General features: G+C 37.5%; 1 protein-coding gene and 1 long non-coding RNA gene across 4 annotated transcripts in view; one reads left to right on the top strand and one right to left on the bottom strand.

Moving 5' to 3' along the window:
• ORC2 (origin recognition complex subunit 2) overlaps positions 1–22,048 on the top strand; it is a 45,990-nt gene that overhangs the window by 2,431 nt on the left and 21,511 nt on the right. For all 3 annotated transcript variants that reach the window (XM_082688931.1, XM_082688930.1, XM_082688929.1), the window contains exons 2-8: positions 904–952; positions 2,361–2,464; positions 2,920–3,063; positions 13,628–13,717; positions 18,091–18,183; positions 18,735–18,766; positions 21,747–21,807. In XM_082688931.1, the coding sequence (XP_082545057.1) occupies positions 2,368–2,464; positions 2,920–3,063; positions 13,628–13,717; positions 18,091–18,183; positions 18,735–18,766; positions 21,747–21,807 (517 nt within the window). In that variant the 5' untranslated portion in view covers positions 904–952; positions 2,361–2,367. The remainder of the gene's footprint in view (positions 1–903; positions 953–2,360; positions 2,465–2,919; positions 3,064–13,627; positions 13,718–18,090; positions 18,184–18,734; positions 18,767–21,746; positions 21,808–22,048) is intronic.
• LOC309843426 lies at positions 13,656–20,598 on the bottom strand. The gene is made up of 2 exons (XR_014300138.1): positions 20,291–20,598; positions 13,656–13,967 (listed from the first exon to the last, which is right to left on the bottom strand). It is a non-coding gene; the product is annotated as an uncharacterized lncRNA (long non-coding RNA).

Below are 22,048 nucleotides of genomic sequence, written 5' to 3' on the forward strand. Positions count from 1 at the left end.
CTCACGTCATGATCCCAGGGTCCTGGGATCGAGCCCCACATCAGACTCTCTGCTCGGCAGGGAGCCTGCTTCCGTCTCTCTCTCTGCCTGCCTCTCTGCCTACCTGTGACTTCTGTCAAATAAACAAAATCTTAAAAAAAAAAAAAAAGGTAACAAATTTGTATTTAATGGCAGGAGAAGTGTGTAGTAGAATGATTAGGGACTTTGAAATCAGTCAGACTTGGGTTTTAGCCCTAACACACTTTCTAGTTGTATAAATTTGGATGAGTAATTTCATAGTTAACCTAAGTTTACTCATCTGTATACTGGAGAATCTCAAAGAATCTGAGGATTTAATGATCTACTATACATAAAAGTACGTAATAGGGTGCCTGACAAATAGCCCCTCAGAAAACAAATGTAAAGAAATCATAAGTTCCTTTATTATATACAAATATCATGTATATGCATCAAACGTTTTCTCCAATACATCCAAATTCCCTGTAATAGAAAGTAGTATCATGACTAGAAAGATGGCCCAAAAGGTTATGTTCTGCTGGCAGTGGTCATATAAATTATAGATGAAGTATTATCTGTATACACAAAACATAAGCCTTAATAGAGTTGTTATGAGGGTTAAATGAAAATAACATATAGAATATTCAAAATTGTGTCCAGCATATAGTAAGTGCTCAAATGTTGGCTTCCTCTTTCCAGCCACTTGCCCCCAATGTCCAGATCCTCTCAGTCTCTAGTACTTCCTGGCCAAAATACTGAGGGTTGTTTTGTCCTTTACTATGCCTTCGTGATAACTTTGTAAGAACTGCATTTATCTATTCATCTTGTTTATTAAATTAGTGAACTTCTTTGGTTGCTTTCATTTCCTATTAACCGACCTTGACCAAGTTCTTTTTACAATTGCAGGTGACTCTACCTGAATTTTCCAGCTGCAGAATGTGTAGTGCTTTTAAAGGTAAGTGAAAATAATGACCAGCCATTTAAGTGTGCTAGTTCTAGGGGCATCTGGCTGGCTCAGTTGGAAGAATATATGACTCTTAATCTTAAGGTTGTGTTTGAGCCCTATTTCGATGTAGAGATAACTTAAATAAAACTTTAAAAATGTAAAGATGTCATTTTTTTTTAAAAAGTGTGGCGGAGGGAAGGTGTGTGGCTCAGTTGGTAGAGCATACAACTCCTGGTTGTGAGTTTGACCCCACGTTGGGTATAGAGATTATAAATAAATAAACTTTAAAAAAGAAAAAAGTGTGCTAGTTACAAAAGTAAACTTGACAACATTTAGTAAGTTACATGCATGCAAAATAACTGACTCACAAGTAACATAGTCCATAGTTCCTATTAGTAGATAAAAGGAAAATAGGATTTATAGGAGAGAGAGGAGAGAAAAAACTCATTTTTTGGGTAACAGATCAGCTGGGAGCCAGTTGGGATCATCCTTATTTCGTTTCAAGCCATTAGTGGTATATAATTCTGAAACAAAATTTTTTCAGAGTAGGAAGAGTTGATCAAGTTTTTGTTTGCCAAATTCTGAAGTCTGTTCAGTGAAGAACTGACTGTAAAAGTATTGGGAAGATGCATGTTTACTGTTTCGTTCCCAGGACACCCAGAAAGCCTTATTCTAATTAAAGTTGTTTGGTAAGCATGCGATAATAGTAAAGGGGGTTGCTTGAGGATTATTTGATCTAGGTTTGGTATACCAGTGAAATGCATGGATTTCCCCCAATTGACTATTTATTTCTAGTGAATAAATACTAAAATCTGCCAAATTATTATTCTTTGCTTGTCTGCCCCTTCTCTAAACACTCATGTATTAAACACCTCCTTTCTGGTAATGTTATCATACTGTAGAATGGTTAGGGCTTTCTTTCTTTTTTTTTTTTAAGATTTTTAAAATTTATTTGACAGAGATCACAAGTCGGCAGAGAGGCAGGCGGTGGGGGGGGGGGAGCAGGCTCCCTGCTGAGCAGACAGCCCAATGCGGGGCTCGATCCCAGGACCCTGGGATCATGACCTGAGCCCAAGGCAGATGCTTAACCCACTCAGCCACCCAGCCGTCCCAGATAGGGCTTTCTTTACAGGAAGAATTGCTTTTGTAATTTTATATTTTAGTTGCCTTGATTGAATTTGGCTTTTTCCAGCTCTCAGACACCACTTCCTATCTTCCATTTTTCAGATAAAGAGTTGGTCTACTTGTTATCAAAAGCATAATATTAATTAATGCAATAATGCATAATATATTTTTCATACTTGAGAGACTTTTTAAAATGTCATATAAATACATGTATGTATTATGTGAATGTTTATTTCAATCTTGTTGAAATGAATTTTTCATCATGTTTGTGTTCTTTATTGCTTTTGTTTAGGTTGGCAATGATGAGTAAACTGGAATTAAAGGAAGACAAGATCATGGAGGTTCAGTTTGTGGGAGATGATGATGTCCTTAATCACATTCTTGATAGAGAAGGAGGTACCGATTATGCAATTATCAAATTGAAGAGATGTTTATGTGATGGTTATGGATTATCTCACTTTTTAAAATATTTTAACCTACTTAAAAAATATAGCACAAAGTATCTGATCTAGTAAGACTAAATAAAAACTACTTTTTTAGTTCACTCCATTCAAACTTTTGAAAATTAAAAATAATAAAACCTTATCTGAAATAAAATAGTATTAGGAGTAAGTGATAACTATCCATTGTAATTAAAATGTGACCCCGCCCCCCAGTAACAAACTTTCAAGGTTTTTCTTTATATAAACTGTGAAGAGTAGTACATACATTCATTAAAGAGAAAACACTGAATTTTTTTCCTGATTTTAAATAATGACAATATAAGTATTACAGTTTATTTATTTATTTAAATGTAATATTTGGAAAGAATTTATACTTGTCGTGTTCTCATTCTTTGGATGTTCTTATAGGAGCTAAATTAAAAAAGGAGCGAGCTCAGCTTTTGGTCAACCCAAAAAAAATAATAAAAAAGCCAGAATATGATTTGGAAGAAGATGACCAGGAAGTCTTAAAAGATCAGAACTATGTGGAAGTTTTAGGACGAGATATTCAAGGTATTTTGGTGTCGGGGTGGGGAGAGTATACTCAGATTTCTGCTAGTAGCCGAAATTGCTTTGCTGGATACGTAGCAGTAGTCTGGTAGGTTAGGCAGTGGCAAACTATATTATTTTTTTTACTGTAAACGACATATAAACTTTACCATATTTAACATTATTAAGTGTATACTTTAGTTGTGTTGAATATATTCGTGATGCTGTGCTGTCGTCATCCATCTCCAGAACTCTTCATCAGGCGTGCTATGTTACTATATTTCTTATCAGAAAAGCATGCGCTTACGGTTTTTGTGTATAGTTGGAAAGGTTGAAAGCACTGGTTTCAACTACAGTTTTTTTTTTTTAATTTTAAAGCTTTTATTTATTATTATTATTTTTTAAGATTTTATTTATTTATTTGACAGACAGAAATCACAAGTAGGCAGAGAGGCAGGCAGAGAGAGAGAAGGAAGCAGACTCCCTGTGGAGCAGAGAGCCTGATTCGGGGCTCCATCCCAGGACCCTGGGATCATGACCCGAGCCGAAGGCAGAGGCTTTAACCAGCTGAGCCACCCTGGCGCCTCTTTTATTTATTACTTTGACAGAGAGAGATCACAAGTAGGCAGAGAGGCAGGCAGAGGGAGAAGGGGAAGCGGGCTCCCCACTGAGCAGAGATCCTGATGTGGGGCTCGATCCCAGGACCCTGAGACCATGACCTGAGCCGAAGGCAGAGGCTTAACCTACTGAGCCACCCAGGCGCCCCTCAACTACAGTTTTTTTCTTTCTTTCTTTCTTTTTTTTTTTTTTTTAATAAGCAACCAATCCTGCACTTAATTATTTTTAGAGTCTACAGCCCAATCTAAAGTTATTTGTTAAGATATTTACACTTTGAACTAATTTGAAATAATTTCATAAAGCAAATCACTTCATTATTACTTTGGTTTTTACAGAAATATTTAGAAAGGGAGCACCTGGGTGGCTCTGTCAGTGGGGCATCTGACTCTTTATTTCAGCTTGGGTCATGATTTCAGGGCTGTGGGATTGGCCCCATGTTGGGCCCCATGCTGGGTGTGGAGCCTGCTTGAGATTCTCTCACTCCCTCTCTGTCTGCCCCTCTCCCCTCCTTGCCTCAAGCTCACACTCTCTCTGTCTCTTCCGGAAGGAAGGAAGCAAGGAGTGAGGGAGGGAAGAAGAGAGGGAGATAGAAAGAACATTCCAAGAAGTAATACTGCTTCAACCTAGGCATGCTGGTGTTGTTTTTCTTCTTTTTACACCTAAGCCAGATTCTTGCCAGGTTATATTTAACATTTTTTAGATTTATTATGTTTTAGCTAGGGCTCAAGGAACACAGATTTACTTAAGTTGGCTTAAAAAAATAAAGACCAAGGAACAAAATCAGTATTGTTGGGCACTAGGGACATTGGAACAGAGATCACATTAAAAACATAGGGACTTTGCTTGTACGGATCTCCTAGTCTTCCTTAGGTTACCTCTGGGCACCCATTCTCTTTCTCTGTTACCTATTTCTGTCATGGACCTGCTTTTTTACTCATATTTGACCTATAAATGGCCATCATCGCTACTCCTGACCTTTTTGTCACTTGAATCATAATGCTTCTGGTTTAGTTCGTGGTGTTAAGTGGCATGATATTTAAAAAAAAAAAAATTATCCCTTAATAGACTAAGTGGGCAGAATGGATTTTTTAAAAGTGTCCCCAGTTAGATAGTTGACATTTTTTAGGGCATGTTCTGAGTAGAATTTTGGATTCTTCTTCTTTTTTTTTTTTCTAAGATTTTTATTTATTTGAGAGAGAGCAAGAGCAAGCATGAGCCAGGGGGAAGGGTAGAGGGACAAGCAGACTTGTCAGATGCTTAACCGGCTGAGCCATCCAGGCGCCCCAGAACTTTGAATTCTTCATTCCTGTTATGGGAGACCAAAGAAGAGATTGAAAACAATATATTTGTCTTTAAACTGTTTTTTGGCGTCCCTGGGTGGCTTCGTCAGTTAAATATCTGCCTTTGTCTCAGGTCTTGATTGCAAGGACCTGGGATCCAGTCCCATATCGGGCTCCCTGCTCCGTTGGGAGCCTGCTTCTCCCTCTCCCTCTGCTGCTTCCCTTGCTTGTGGGCTTATGCTCTCTTTCTCTTCATTGAAGAAATAAATAAAATCTTTAAAAAAATTTTTTTTAAGGTTTATTTTTTATTTGAGAGAGAGCATGAACAGAAGGGGCAGAGGGAGAGAGAATCTCAAGCAGACCCCCCCACTGAGCTCAGAAACTGACATGGGTGTCAAGTCCATGATCTTGAGTTCATATTCTGAACCAAAACCAAGAGTAACACGTTCAACTGATTGTGCTACCTGGGCACCCCTAGAGTGTTTTTATTTTTATTTTTTTTAATTGTTTCTTTTTGTAAAAGAGACTCCTGGCTGGCTTGGTTGATAGAGCATGTGACTCTTGATCTTGGGGGTTGTAAGTTCAAGTCCCATGTTGGATGTAGAGATTACTTTTAAAAAAATAATAAACCTTAAGAAAAATGTAATATATATTTGGGGGCACCTGGGTGGCTCAGTGAGTTAAGCCTCTGCTTTCGGCTCAGGTCATGATCTCAGGGTCCTGGGATCGAGCCCTGCATGAGGCTGTCTGCTCAGCAGGGAGTCTGCTTCCTCCTCTCTCTCTGCCTTCCTCTTTACCTACTTGTGATCTCTGTCTGTCAAATAAATAAAATCTTTAATTAAAAAAAAAGGTAATACATATTTGTAGTAGAAGTTCATTGCTTCTTACATAATAGCATTCACAGCAAATGATATTTGGGAGCATACTGGAATAAACGGAAGAGAATGCTTCAGACCGATAATGCCCTCGGGCTTCTGACCCCTATTCCTACCCCTTCTGCAAGCCCTGACTGGCATGCTCAAAGGCCTAAGAGGATCGTTAGTCAGCACATCTGTAACCTATGCCTTTAGTTTTGCACACCTTTTGGGAAACTGCGTCAGACCAGTGTTCCTCAACCTGTTTTTTTACGGTCATCCCCTCAAGAGCCTTCTTTTATACATTTTCTCCTAATTGCCCCCACCCACAAAATTTTAATACTACATATATGATACATATCTGTTTATATATCAGTGTACATGTCTGTGGCCATTGGGAAGACCACAGATCGTTTGTAATATCTAAGATGTTTTTCATATTCTCCCTCCTCCCACCAGAAGCTGTTTTTTAATCCATTAAGAGCAATATAGTCCTGTTGAGAATGCATGCTTTTAGAGAACATGGAACTATTAACAGTTGGGTGTGTATTTTCTGTCTGAGTGTGCATGTACATACATAACCTTGTGTTGACAGTCTCTCAGTCCAGGAAATGGAGCTGTTCATTTGGCTATGGGCAAGTACGACAGATGAGCTCATAACTTACAGTTGTCTCAAAGACATGACTCTTACTATTTTGATTTGTTTTTTCTTGTTTGCCAATATGTGGAGAGGATGAAAAACAGTGTTTCAGTTAAGGTGTAGGAAGAAGAGTTTTCTTTTAAGGTTCTTTTTTTAGAGAAGAAATGGTGACATCTATTGCAATCTTTTTTAGCGTCATTTGAAATAATGAACAAAAGCTTCTTCCTGATCTTTTATTATAATAGAAAACAAATGTGCATTATTTTTAAGACACAGAAGGACATTTGGCAAAGAATCTTTGGAATACTTAGAAAACAACCTTTTAACAAGGACCTCTAAATACTTTATTGATTAACCCCTTTACTTGTGAAATTATTATACGATATTTTTTATTATAAGCTACTGCTTATAAGCAGCACACATCTTGACATACCTGGTTTAATTCTTATGGTCTGTTAATCCATCTAGTCTGGAGAACAGTCATTGCATGGAAGTGCTAGTTGATCTCGGCCTTGAAAAGAAGATTTTTCCCGAGGCAATTAGATAGGTATTCTCAAGAATGATTTGTCTTATTGATGTTTCTCTTGAACAGTTGGTTTGTTTTTTAGTCTTTTATGAACAGTGTAATTCTATACTTGATTCTTTGTAAGTTAGTTGCTAGAAAATTCTGTGACAAATATGTGGTTTGTTTGTTCTTTCTTTCTAAGATTTTATTTGTTTATTTGAGAGAGAGAGCGTGTGCATGCACGAGTGGGAGAAGGGAGAAGGAGGAGTAGATTCTCTGCCGAGTACAGTCTGAGGCGATGCTCCAACCCAGGACCTGAGATCATGACCTGAGCTGAAGTCAGCCGCTTAACTGACAGCCGCCCAGGCACCCTGTTCATATTATATTTAATTTTGCCTTATTCACAGTTCCATTTTTGAACTTAAGGATTATAACAGATTTTTAATTATGTTTAGATAAAATCTCTTTAAAAATTATGAGAGGGGCACCTGGGTAGCTCAGTCATCTAAGCATCCAACTCTTGATTTTGGCTTAGTCATGGTCTCAGGATTGTGGGATCGAGAACATGCATTGGGCTCAGTGTGGAGTTTGCTTGAGGTTCTCTCTCTCCCTCTCCTTTTGTCCCTACCCCCACTCTCACTGGCTCTCTCTCTAAAATAAATAAACCTTTTTAAAAAAAATTATGAGAAGGGTGCCTGGGTGGCTCAGTGGGTTAAGCCACTGCCTTTGGCTCAGCTCATGATCGCAGGGTCCTGGGATCGAGCCCCGCATCGGGCTCTCTGCTCAGCAGGGAGCCTGCTTCCCTTCCTTTCTCTCTGCCTACTTGTGATCTCTCTCTGTCAAATAAATAAAATCTTAAAAAAAAAAAAAATTATGAGAAAATAAATAAATAAATAAAACTTGGGGTAAAATATATGTGATATAAAATTTCCCATCTTAAAGTGTATAATTCAGTATTAAATACATTCACATTGTTTAGCAGTCTCCAGAACTCTTTTCATTTTACAAAACTGAAATTCTACCCATTAAAAACTCCCCAGTCCCTTTTCCCCACAGCCCAACAAGCACATTTTACTTTCTCTCTGAATTGGACTATTTTAGGTACTTCATGTAAGTGGAATCATAAAGTATTTTTGTGTGTGACTGGCTTATTTCACTTAGCATAGGTTCTCAAGTTTCATCCATGTTGTGGCATGTGTCAGAATTTCCCTTTTGAGGCTGAATACTACTGCATTGTATGTATATACACTTGTTTATCCATTCATCTGTCAATGGACATTTGGGTGGCTTCAGCCTTTTGGCTACTGTGAATAATGCTGCTATTAGCATGGGTATACAAGTATCTTTTTGACACCCTGATTTGAATTCTTTTGGGTATATTCCCAGAAGTGGAATTGCTGGATCATATGGTAATTCTATTTTTAATTTTTTGAAGAGCTGCCATAATGTTTTCCACAGCAGCCACACCAAATTAGATTTCCACCAACAGTGCATAAGCATTTCAGTTTCTCTGTATGCTTACCAACACTTTTTTTTTTTAGTAGCCTTCCTAAGGGGTGTGAAATATTAGTGTTATTTCTGTAATACTGATTCAAATTTATAAATAATATAGTTGGCCTCTATTAGGCTTTTGGATTATTTCTAAATTTTCATTGTAACTAATGCAGTAGTGATTATCCTTGGGCATAAATATTTGTTTAGATCTTTTATTTCTTCAGAAGAGACTCCTAGTTATAGAATTATTGGTGAAGGTGTACGTACATATTCCCAAATTTCTAGAAAGATTATATCAACCAGTATTAAGCTCCCTCATTGGCATTAAACATTTTTTCTTATATTTATTACCCACTTCAATTTCTTCCATGGTTTTTTTTTTTTAAGCATTTTGTTTTTAAAGATTTTACTTATTTATTTGAGAGAGAGATCACAAGTAGGCAGAGAGGCAGGTAGAGAGAGAGGAAGGGAAGCAGGCTTCCCGCTGAGCAAAGACCTGATGTGGGGCTTGTTCCCAGGACCCTGGGATCATGACCTGAGCCAAAGGCAAAGGCTTTAACCCACTGAGCCACCCAGGCACCCCTCTTGCATGGTTTTTATATACATAACATTTTGGTTTTGTGCATTTTGAGTAATTTAAAACCTATTAAAAAGTTTTATATGTATTATAGTAAACTCCTGCCCATTGTGATAAGAACCATTGTTAATTAGTAAATCAAAATGTCAGAACCAGAAAATCATAACTACTGTACTTTAAACATCTTTATATATAAGCATATGTATATATGTGTGTATATATAAGCAAACACACACACATCCTCTTAATTAGAAGTTCGCTAGAGGTTAGCTGGTTGAAGAACCGCACTACCTTTTGATTTTGGTGTTGGATTTTTTTTTAGACAGTATATCCATAATGCATGCAGCATTTGGGATTCCATTAGATTGTACATTTAAAGACACTTGATGCAGTCTTGGTGTAGTATGCTTTTATATTTTTTCTTAAATCTTTTTTTTCTTTTTTTTTTTTTTTAGGATTTTATTTGTTTGACAGAGATCACAAGTAGGCAGAGCGCCGGCAGAGAGAAAGGCTCCCTGCCGAGCAGAGAGCCCGATGCAGGGCTTGATCCCAGGACCCTGGGATCATGACCTGAGCCGAAGGCAGAGGCTTTAACCCACTGAGCCACCCAGGTGCCCCTTTTCTTAAATCTTTTATGGTATCTCATTCATACCTAATTTGAAACCATTTGTTTTAGTTAATAACTTTTATCAAATATTTCTCAAGCATTTAATTTAGTTTACATAGAAACCACACAGTACCTTTAAATATTTCGTTTCTGTGCCATTTAAGTTACATAAGTATAGGTTTGCCATAAACAGACTCATGCATACATGAAAATCAGATATATGACAGAGGTAGTGCTGGAGACCACTCAGCTAAGGATCACCTGGTCAGTAAACAGCATTGGGCCAATTGGGTATCCTTATGAAAAGAACTGGATCTCTTCCTTCCTTCATAAACAAGTTAATTACCCTAATTTAAGATATTCATAAAGCAAATATAAATGCATTTATAAGAAAATATAAGAGAATATGGTTTTGACTTGATTATAGAGGAATTTCTTTTTAGTTTAATGTAATCAAAAGAAAAGACTGACATATTCAACTAATTAAAATTCAATGCTTCTCAAGAAGATTAAACAACAGATTAGGAGAAAATATTTGCAAAACACATCTGTTAAAGAAATGTTACTCAGTGGGGCACCTGGGTGACTCAGTGGGTTAAAGCCTCTGTCTTTGGCTCAGGTCATGATCCCAGGGTCCTGGGATCGAGCCCTGCATCGGGCTCTCTGCTTGGCAGGGAGCCGGCTCCCCACCCCCACCCCACCTGCCTCTTTGCCTGCTTGTGATCTCTGTCTGTCAAATAAATAAATAAAATCTTTTAAAAAACTAAAAGAAATTTTACCCAAAGTATACAAAGACCTCTTAAAACTCAACATTCAGAAAATGAATAACCTGACTTAAAAATGAGCAGAGGACTCAACGAGGAGCCTGCTCTTCCCTCTGCCTGCCGCTGCCCTGCTTGTATGCTCTCTGGCAAATGAATAAGTTAAATCTTTTATTCATTTATTTAATAAATTTTATTTATTAATTAAATAATTTATAATTAATATTTATATTATATCAATTGTTTAGAGTATACTGTACATTATAATTATGTATTTATAATATGGTATTAATATGTAATATTAATAATAATTATAAATGAATGAATAATCCATTGACTACATAAATAATAAAAGTGAGCAGAGGAACCGGACATCTCACCAGGAAGATATGCAGATGGCAAATAAACATATGAAAATATACTAAAAGCATTGTATATCATTAGGAAATTGAAAATGAAAACAACAAGATACCACTTACACACCTATTAGAATGGCCCAAGTGCAAAATCTTGACATCACCAAATGCTGGCAAATCTGTGGAACAGCAGGAGCTCTCATTGCTGGCGGGAGTGCAAAACGGAACAGCTCTTTGAATGACAGTTTGCCAGTTTCTTGCAAACTAAACATATTCGTACCATATGATCTAGCAATTGTGCTTCTTCGTATTTACTTATATGAGTTGAAAACTCGTGTTCACTCAAAAAATACCTGCACGCGGATGTTTATAGAAGCTTTGTTCATAATTGCTGTGGTTTGGAAGCAACCAAAAAGTTAACAATGAATAAGTAAACTGAGAGGGGCCTGCATGGCTCAGTGGGTTAAGCCTCTGCCTGTGGCTCCAGTCACAATCTCGGGGTCCCGGGATCGAGCCCTATGCCAGCCTCTCTGCTCAGTGAGGAGCCTATTTCCCTCTCTCTCTCTGCCTACTTGTGATCTCTGTCTCTGTCAAATCTTAAAAAAAAAGAATAGACTGATACATCCATACTGTGGGATATTATTCAGCACTTAAAAAAGGTATCAAGACATGAAAAGATATGGAAGAACCTTAAATACTATTATTAATTGAAAGAAACCAATCTGAAAAGCGGCTACTGGCTATGATTCCAACTATATGACATTCTAGGGAAGGCAAAACCTCAGAGACAGTGAGGAGATCAGTAGTTGTCAGGTGTCAGGGAATGGAAGCTATAACTAGGTAGAGTACAGAGAATTTTTAGGGCACTGAAATTATTCCATATTATACTACAGAGGTGGATACAGGTCATTATACTTTTGTCAAAGCCTATAGGAAGCCATCAAAAAGAATGAAATCTTGCCGCCGGTAACCCCATGGATGGAGCTAGAATCTATTATGCTAAGTGAAGTAAGTCAGAAAGACAAATACCATATGATTTCAGTCATGAGTTCACAAAACATGAACATGGGCGGGGGATAAAAAAAAAGGGGGGGGCAAACCATAAGAGACTCTCAACTATTGAGAACAAACCGAGGGTTGCTGGAGGGAAGTGGGTGCAGAGTGAGCTAAAGGGTTAGTGGGTGTCAAGGAAGCCACTTGTTGTGATGAGCGCTGGGTGTTATGTGTAAGCCTGTATCACAAAGTTCTACCTCTGAAACCAGTATTAACTATATTGGGTAACTGTATGTTAACGAACTAGAATTTAAATAAAAACTTAAAAAAAAAAAAAACCTCTAGAATGTACCACACCAAGAGTAAACCTTAATATAAACTGTGGACTTGGGCTGTTAAAGAGGTGTCAGTGTAGGTTCATGATTGTAACAAATTACCACGCGGGTGTGGGTTGTTGATAGCTGGAGAAGGCTGTGCATTTGTGAGGGCAGAAAGTCTATAGGAAACCTCTGTACCTTCTATTCAGGTTGGCTCTAACCTAAAACTGCTTTTAAAACATAAAGTCTTTTAAAAAAAATTTGGGACTTCTTTTCATCAAATGTCATCATAAAGAAGTAAGATGACAAGTCACAGGATAAAGAAGGTATTTCTTCCTTGGAAATAAAGTTGTGGGAAGATGTTCAACCTTATTAGTGATTAGGAAAAGGGAAATTGAAACAGCTCTCCCCATAAGACTCATTTTTACATGCACTCGATTGGCAAAGAGTAAGGAGTCTGGATAATGCCAACTATTAGTGCTTCTATTACAGGGACTCAAAACGGTAAGGCTAGGGAGCACTGACTTTGGACAAGTTGGCACTATTTTGTAGTAACAGTAATAAACCCATTACATATTGACAGTATATTTAGATGAAAAACAACAATTTTCAAAAAAAAATAAGTGAAGAAGTCACTGTTCTACATTTTTGCAAATCTCTTTAATGTCAGCTTAATAGAAGACAGCTGGGTTTTCGTATCTGCTTCACACACTCCATTAACCCACGGGATGGTGCTGTCATACACCATCACACGTCACACATCTGGAATACCTCACTCTCTGCTCTTTTTTTTTTTTTTTTTTAAGATTTATGTATCTGACAGAAATCACAAGTAGGCAGAGAGGCAGGCAGAGAAAGGGGGAAGCAGGATCCCTGCTGAGCAGAGAGCCAAATGTGAGGCTCAATCCCAGGACCCTGAGATCATGATCTGAGCCGAAGGCAGAGGCTGAACCCACTGAGCCACCCAGGCGCCCCTCACTCTCGACTCTTGATTGAGAAAATGTCAAATAATATCTTAGTGTTATGAAACAGTTTTGGCCTCGGGGACCTGAGATACCTGACGCCAGCACACTTTGAGAATTGCTGTGCTACTAGCCGTGCACATCTGGTATGTTGCAGGTAGCAGTTTCATTTAAGGGGATGATTGCATGAATTTAAATCACTATCTTGATAGAGAGTAAGAGAGCTGCAACCGTGTAACTATTTAAATCTCAGCCTCAGCTCCATCGCACTTTGTGTATTTGCTTCAGAAAGAAAACATACTAGAGTCTCTTTGGTTTTCCCGCCTTAGGGGCAACAGTATGATGAATGTATCTCCCTCAGTCTGGAGGGGCTTTCGGGAGGGAAGCTGTGCAGTGTATGTATGTGTGTGTGTGTGTGTGTGTTTATTGTGAAGAGTAATAGGTTTTCTGTGTTTCAAATTTATAGAAATAGTTCTTTTGTATTTCTAAAAATATTTTATGTATAAATATGTATTGTTGAACCTTTATGCAAGACAATAGAGGGTACAAATCTTAGGTTTTTAGTAAAGATTTTTTTCTTATTATTGCTTATTTTTCCAAAACATATTGCATTTTCTCTTTCAGAATCCTTGAAAAATGGCTCTGCTGCAGATGGTGGGAATAAAGTTTATTCTTTTCAGAACAGAAAACACTCTGAAAAGATGGCTAAATTAGGTAAGTTGCTTTTCTAAGAAGGTGTACTTCACCACATTCCCCACAGTTATCATCTTATTGCATTCCCTAGAAGAATGAGGGATGTCATTTTATAATCACATTTTCAAGCATACATAAAGTCAGATTTTCATGCTCATATATGTCTTCTGTTCCCAGCTAGGTTTTGAGCTTCTCATCTTAGGACTCCTGGCTTCATCTTCTTCCCACATGTAGCACAGGCTCTGAATAAATTTTTAAGTATATGAGTCACCTAAATCACAAATATTTTGAGTTTATTAAATAAGAATTTTATACTATGTATATAAAAATGTTTATATTGTAGAAGACTATAAAAATTGCTACAAATGGGCTATTGTGACATTTTCTTACTTAATTTACCACTTACATTAATTATACATGAATTACTGATTTTTAAAAACTAGACTAAAATAAATTGCATACAACATTAAAATTAAACTTTATGTGGGTTCTGTGGTATGGGGGTTAGATTTGAAAACTTGGAGAAAGGGAAATAACATGTGAAAGCAGTTTGAAAATTAAGGAGGCCCATAAGTATATGAAGGTTTGGGACACCAAGAAGTCAAGAGTAGGGAATAATAATTAACCACCCGGTAAAATGTAATAGGGCTTTTAATCTGTAATTATAGAACACCGACATGTATTTCTGAAGTAGTGTATTTTTATGCAGTCATTCTGGCCAGTAACCAAGTAAACATTCAAGATCAAGTGAGAAACTTAAGACGTATGTAATAGAACATAATAATTAATTATTTGCAAAATGCAGTTTTTCTAAAAGGTTTAATATGAAATTCATTATTAATTTTGAAACTAACATGGCAAGTTCGATAATTTATAGTAACTGATCTATTTCTTAGAGTTTATAATCTACATCAAGTAATTGAAAGTTTTTTGACTTATGAAAAAGACTGGATTCTGTGTAGGATTGCTGAGAAACCAGAGAATAAATGCTAAAACAATTATTACAGAAAGGATCAGATAGACACCAAGACTAACCTGAAACCCCCAAACCGTGAAACAGGACAAAGAACATTGGAGAAACAGAACTAATAGTGGAGAGGAGCCCCAGAAGAGTTGCCAAGTAGAAGTTCTCCTAGTAGATCTTCAACGTGCATATAATAACCATGATGTAGGTCTTCCATTATATGGGATGCAAGAAACTTAAGTATTGTTATGTTGTACATTTTTGTCAACACAAATGAAAGAGAGTCATGGGGGTGCCTGGGCAGCTCAGTTCGTTGGCTGTCTTCCTTCAGCTCAGGTCATGATCCCAGGTTCCTAGGATTGAGCCCCACATCGGGCTCCCTGCTCAGTGGGGAACCTGCTTCTCTCTCTCCTGCTCCCCCTGCTCATGCTCTCTTTCCCTCTGTCAAATAAATAAAATCTTTAAAAAAGGAAAAAATATATATATTCAGTCATGAAAAGATGATTTTCTAGATAATTTGAAATTGATCACATTTTATAAAATCTGTGTTTTAGTTAGGACTAATGTTTAGTTATAATGGTCTTTATTTTTTTATTTTTACTTAATATATTTTTTAAGGATTTTATTTATTTATTTGACAGAGAAAGAGAGAGAGAGAGGTCACAAATAGGCAGAGAGAGAGGAGGAAGCAGGCTCCCTGCTGAGCAGAGAGCCTGATGCCAGGCTCGATCCCAGGACCCTAAGATCATGACCTGAGCTGATGGCAGAGGCTTAACCCACTGAGCCACCCAGGCTTCTCTGTAATGGTCTTTAAATAGTTTCTTTCACTTATTAAGTATTGTCGCTAATTGTGTTTACATCTAATTATATCAGTGAAGTAGAAGGTTTTAGTATTTTTTTCTTTTTTAAAGATTTTATTTATTTGAGAGAGTAAGAGAGCTGGGTGGGGCTGAGGGAAAAGGAGGAAGCAGACTCTCCGCTGAGCACAGAGCCCCATGCAGGGCCTGATCCCAGGACGGTGAGATCATGACCTGACACAAGTCAGACACTTAACCAACGGAGCCACCCAGGCACTCCAGCCTTAGTATTTTTTAGATAAATTTTTGCTTATTATTCATAATAAGCCATAAAATCATATATTACTGTGTATAAATGGTTAAATATAATTGGCCATAAAATCATATATTACTGTATATAAATGGTTAAATATAATTGGGCTAATGAAGATACAGGACTAGAAATACACTAGGAGTTAGACCGGGCGGCTTTTTAAAATACATGTCTTGGATAATTAAATGAATGCAATAGAAGAGCAAATAAAGAGCAAACTTGGTAGAAATACCAGTAGAGAACAGGAAGGAGTTCAGCAAGCTTGTAGAAAGGGAAGACTTTAGGGAAATTAAAAAATAGATAGGTTGATAGGATAAATAATAGCCTAATGAGAAAGCAAAGAAGATTTTACAATTTTATTTTAAAATTTCCAATTGGTTGCAGACCAGCTATATAAAATACAGTACAAATGAATTATTAAAAAAATGAAAAAGACAATATATGCCTCAATTTTTTATTAGTAGAGTCAAGAGCTGTATGTGGTTAACTTTTACTCTTTTTCCTCTTCAACTCTTCCTTTTCCTTCCCTTTTGTAGTTTAAGAGTTAGTTAAAAACAGAAGTTTTCCATGCTGCAACAAATAACCAAAATGATCCCAGCTAAATCACTTTGTGCTTAATGTAGACTTTTGTTGATGTAAAGCTTTTTTCCCTATCCTTTAGATCAACAGCCTTTAATCTAAACATAGCACATTGTTCTGGTGTGAAGAGAAAGCAAAGGGCTGGTTTTAGGAATACTTAGAGATAGAATATGTAAAGGAGAAAGCAGAGAAAAGATGGAATAACTACCAGCAGTAGCTGTGGGCCAGAATAATGTCCTAGAATGCAAATGGAGGAATAATTTCAAAGTAAGATAAAAAAAAGTTTCTAGTAAATGATACAGAAGACCAAGGAGGTTAGTTAAGAAAAAAGAAGGCAGTTCATTTGTGGAGACTGTCCTGGGTATTCCGGATCCATTTCAAGTTTGGAGGCTAAAACTGTGAAACAGGTTAGGAAGAATTTGAGTCAGTAAAGTGGCTTTAACTTACACAAATTCAAGTATACTTTCTCCTTTAAAAGCAAAAGGGGGCAAGGATATAATTTAAATAGTATATCCCTTTTTTTCTCAGTGAACAATGGGCCAGTGTATGGTTTTTTTTTTTTTTTTTAATATTTTATTTATTTATTTGAGAGAGAGACATGAGAGAGAGTATGAGCAAGGAGAAGGTCAGAGGGAGAAGCAGACTCCCCGTGGAGCTGGGAGCCTGATGGGGGACTCCATCCCGCAACTCCAGGATCATGACCTGAGCCGAAAGCAGTCGCTCAACCAACTGAGCCACCCAGGCGCCCCAGGGCCAGTGTATGTTAAATTGGGAAATACAAATTCATTCCTTAGTTAGGCTCCATTCCGCATGGCTCTCATGCAATTGAAAACGTAAGTATCTTTAAAGGTAAAGATTATAGTTTTCATTTAAAATGGCCCTCTATTTTAGAAGCCAACTATTTAATCTGATTTCAGTTGAAGAAACAGCCATCTGTTCAGTGCTCTCTTATAGTTTATATATTATTCACATGTATTACAGAACTTTGGACACAAAATAAAATAAACCACATGTGGTGGGAGAGTTAAGAATTTTTAAAGCATAGTTTTAAACATACACAGTGTCCATTTGATTCTAGATCCTATTTTCTGGCCATTCTTTCTTACCCCTAGTAAAGGTATGCCTCAACGGTGTATGATAAAGAAATGGAAAGAGTGTAAAATTGTCAGTGGAGAAGAGAGGGAGAGAGAATGACAATTATAGAAAGCAGTAAGGCCAAAACTGTTTATTTGTATTTTCTTGAGACACCTGTAGATAATTGAAAGAAGACTTAAGATGCTTGGAACATAGCAAACAAAGGTAAGAGGCAGTGCTCTTAAGATGGGTAGGTTTGTGTATCTTCCTGGTAATAGTAGCAGGTGGGTTCTTTTTTTTTTGTTTTTCCCTAAGAATTTATGTAAGTGAGGGGGCACCTGGGTTGCTCAATTGGTTAAGCAACCACTTTTTTTCTTTTCTTTTTTTTTTTTTAAGCAGCCAACTCTTGATCTTGGCTCAGGTCTCATGGGTCATGGGGTTGAGCCCCACGTCAGGCTCCACGCTTGGTGGGAGTCTGCTTGAAGATTCTCTCCCTCTGCCCTTCCTCCTACTCTCTAGCACATGGGCGCTCTGTCTCTCTCTCTAAAATAAATAAATGAATCTTTAAAAAAAAAAAAAAAACTTACGTAAGTGAAATGAAGCTATTTCCACCTTCATCTGCTGTCATCCATTAAAGATTGTTTTATATACTATTGTCTGTTTACAGCTTCAGAACTAGCAAACACACCAAGAAAAAATGTTTCATTCGGTTTGAAGAATGATCCTGAAATTATGATAAACATTCCTCAGTGTAGCAAGGGTAAGATTCTATCTCAGCTCTTTGAGTAGAGTTTTCTTAGTTGCTTCAAGTTATGCTTCTTGTTTTTGTGTAACTGCATTGCTATATACTCTTTTCTGTTCTGAAAATTCATTCAACAAAATATGGTTAATACCCAATTTGTGCCTTAGTATACCCATATTTAGCCCTCAATAAAAGGGGGAAATAATTGTGCTGATTGAAGTTGTGCAAACTGACAGGGTCAACTAGAAATACTCTTCAAACCCTGTGATCAGAGGATGTGTGTTGTGGTGAGCGCTGTGTGTTGTGTAAGACTGACGGAATCACAGACCTGTACCCCTGAAACAGGTAACACATTATATGGAAATTAAAAAAAACAAAAGCCTCTTATCATTGGCTTGAGTTAGTTGAATGCTCATGAAGGAACTGCTTTGCCACATTCTATTTGAAATAAGGCTTTGGGGGTTTGGAAGTCCACAGTTTATGGAGAGTGTGGAGCAGTTGAATGAAACTAGGCTATGATGAAAATTGAAGTACTGTGGTAAGTAATGCCTTTTTCTTTTATTCTTCAGAGCATTCTGCTTCAGACAAAGTTCAGTTGAAGGTAAGCGGTTGATCGAAAACAACCAAAAACGTTAGTGTTACAAAGACATGATGACAGCTGGGCACTCATCTCAGTGTACGGGATACCTTACGTGAGATGAAGAATCCGAGGTTCCGAGAAGGGAAGTGATCGTCTGAGTTCATCTAACTCGGAAAGAGAAAAGATGAAAAATGAAGCCAGGTGTTCTACACCCAACCGCTGTGCCGTTTCTGTCAGAACTATCTCTGGGAATTTTCACCTTAGTAGAACCGGCCTGGAAATTTTATGGGTTTTGTTTGGTTTTGCTTTGCTTTGCTTTTATACATAATGTTATGTAGTTTCTTGAGGGACTGATGCCAAGATCCATTAAATCCATTAGTATATCCTTTCATAATTTACATTGGAATACCAGGTTGGTTTTGGTAAATTTGTTCCAGGGTAGCTGAAAAGAATTGACAGTTTTTATTCTTCCCTTTGTGTTTTTGGTTTTTCATTCTGCCTTGTCAAGTGGCCCTCTCTGGATATGAACAAGCCCAGATGGGCATGAATGAACCCATCACAATGAGTATGTGTGAGTATGTGTATCCAGGCTTGAAGGCTATACATTTTGACGTGCCTGGAATTGTGCATATGCTAAATTTGGGGAACTCCTTATAAGAATGTGAGTATAGACATTCAGGGTCATGGTTATGGCCTGTGTACAAATGTCCTATTTAGGCAAGTCTAGATGTGAGAGTAGACATGTTAGAGTCTCCTTTTGTCTTTGATAATGCTTTCTTCCTGTATTATATCGTGTGTACTATATGACCATCAAAGAACAAAACTAATTTCCATAATCCAGTCAAGAATATAGATATATTAGCACATTCCTTTTCAAGGTGTGGATCACAATACATAAGTGGATCTTGTCAGTTCCCCTAAGAAACCATCAGAAGACTGACCACGATGAGAGACAACGTCACAGTGGCAGTCTTAGTGCACTATCTTAGAAGGGGGGATTCAGGAGAGAATATTTATAGGGCTTGGGGATCTGGACTCAAAAGGCTTATGCACAGGGACGCCTGGGTGGCTCAGTTGGTTAAGCGGCTGCCTTCGGCTCAGGTCATGATCCCAGCGTCCTGGGATCGAGTCCCACATCAGGCTCCTTGCTCCTCAGGGAGCCTGCTTCTCCCTCTGACTCTGCCTTCCACTCTGTCTGCCTGTGCTCGCTCTCGCTCGCTCTCTCTCTGACAAATAAATAAAATAAAATCTTTAAAAAAAAAAAAAAAAAAAAAAAGGCTTATGCACAGCTATCAGGATGGGAAACTGATATGTATAGACAAAACTCATGATATGATATTTAAAGATTGGTGGACACAGAAAAGAGAGGATCTTGAACGGAGTCCTGAAGAATGAACTCTTGTTGGATTAGCTGCTTGCCTTGCTGAATTATCTGTTGTCCTGATGGGAGACCAGGATGCCAAAATGAGCAAACTGTCTAGATAAGGTAGTTTGCAAAAATTTCTGTAGCAAACACTGTCGTTATTTATTAATTTATAGCCTTACCTTTTTGAGCAAGAATTTTCCACAACGGTTATTTTGACACAGATGTTTCCATCCCTGATAATTAATCCACATGGAGGCACAGCTGTATCCACTTTCAGTCTTGAGATGAGTTTAGTTTAAAAAATGAGAGAATAAAATTGAGAAAGTCTATTTTGTAAGTATTATTTCATTATAATTTGTTTCAATTGTATGCTGTATGCACATGTAGATCAAGATGTGCAAAATGTAAAAACATTTTTTAAGGATCGGGATCAGAAAAGTTCATATACTTTATAAATCCATTGGGCTCAGTTCATTAATTACAGTACTTTTTTTTAAAGATTTTATTTATTTATTTGACAGAGAGAAATCACAAGTAGTCAGAGAGGCAGGCAGAGAGAGAGAGAGGGAAGCAGGCTCCCCGCTGAGCAGAGAGCCCGATCCCAGGACCCCGAGATCATGACCCGAGCCGAAGGCAGCGGCCCAACCCACTGAGCCACCCAGGTGCCCTACAGTACTATTTTTAATATCCCAAATCAGATTGTGTTAACATTGAAAATTAACACTAACAACCTGTTACAAGACAACAGACGTGAATTTTTTGTCATAATTTCATATTGCCAAAATAACACAGGGACTTTATCTTTTTGTTTTGTTTTTTTTAAGATTTTATTTATTCATTTGACATCACAAGTAGGCAGAGATGCAGGTAGAGAGAGAGGAAGGGAAGCAGGCTCCCTGCTGAACAGCCCGATGCGGGGCTCGGTCCCAGGACCCTGGGATCATGACCTTTGCCGAAGGCAGAGGCTTTAACCCACTGAGCCACCCAGGCACCCCGGGACTTTATCTTTTATCAATACTAACATTATACAACAGTGGGTATTTTAATGTGCTATAGAGATTTATTGGTGTTAGAGTGTTATGTTGTGTGGAGGAAAAGAAAAACAGATTTTATACTTCTGTGAAGCGCTTAAAAATCTTAACATAATGGAGTAAAATGTAGAGATCTCTTTGTCCTCCTCACAGAAGGTGTTACTTCAACACCAGTAAATTTCAAACACATCTAAAGGCCTCCTGCCGTATGTATACGAGTGCCCATTTCCTCACCTACTCATTATCATTGGATATTATCAATTTTTTAAAAAGAAATATTGTGCTAATCTGATGGGTGAAAGTGGTTCAAAAGGCTAATTCATATACTTTTTGTTTTTTCTTACGTCATAGAAAATACTTTATAGATGTCTGGAATACAACTTCTAGAATCACTGTAGGAATCCTTTGGAATTTGTTGCATTGTTTTTGTTGCTTTCTGCTATTTTTTCCTAACACAGTCATTTGTCATTGTCTTCTAATTCAAAGGGAGTCTAATGAAAACAAAACGTTTTTCTTTTCTAGCCCCTTCCACATATCCATCATTAATTTACATGTCATCATTATTATTTGATTATTGAAACCGTATTGCTTTATTTTTAAACAGAACAGCGATAAAAGTGAACTTCTGTCAGCAGCACCTAGTGGTCTGAGGAAAAGATTAATAGGTATGTATTTCTTTTGAAACTGAGTTTTTACAAGGGGCAGTCATGGTTTATGTTGGTTCTCCTCTTAGGCTGCTTGTTTTTTATCTTCGGCCTGCCACTTACAGAGACCTCTCTGGGGCTCAGGCTTTTCATTTACAAAATAGGGGTGAAAATTGTACCAGCCCCGGAGTCCTTCTGAGAAGAATGGAAATAAAAGATGTCAAAAGTGCTTAGTATAGCGCTTGACCCTGATGTGCGTTTT

This window comes from Mustela nivalis (genome assembly GCF_964662115.1).
Source record: "Mustela nivalis genome assembly, chromosome: 11".
Classification (NCBI taxonomy): Eukaryota; Metazoa; Chordata; class Mammalia; order Carnivora; family Mustelidae; genus Mustela; species Mustela nivalis.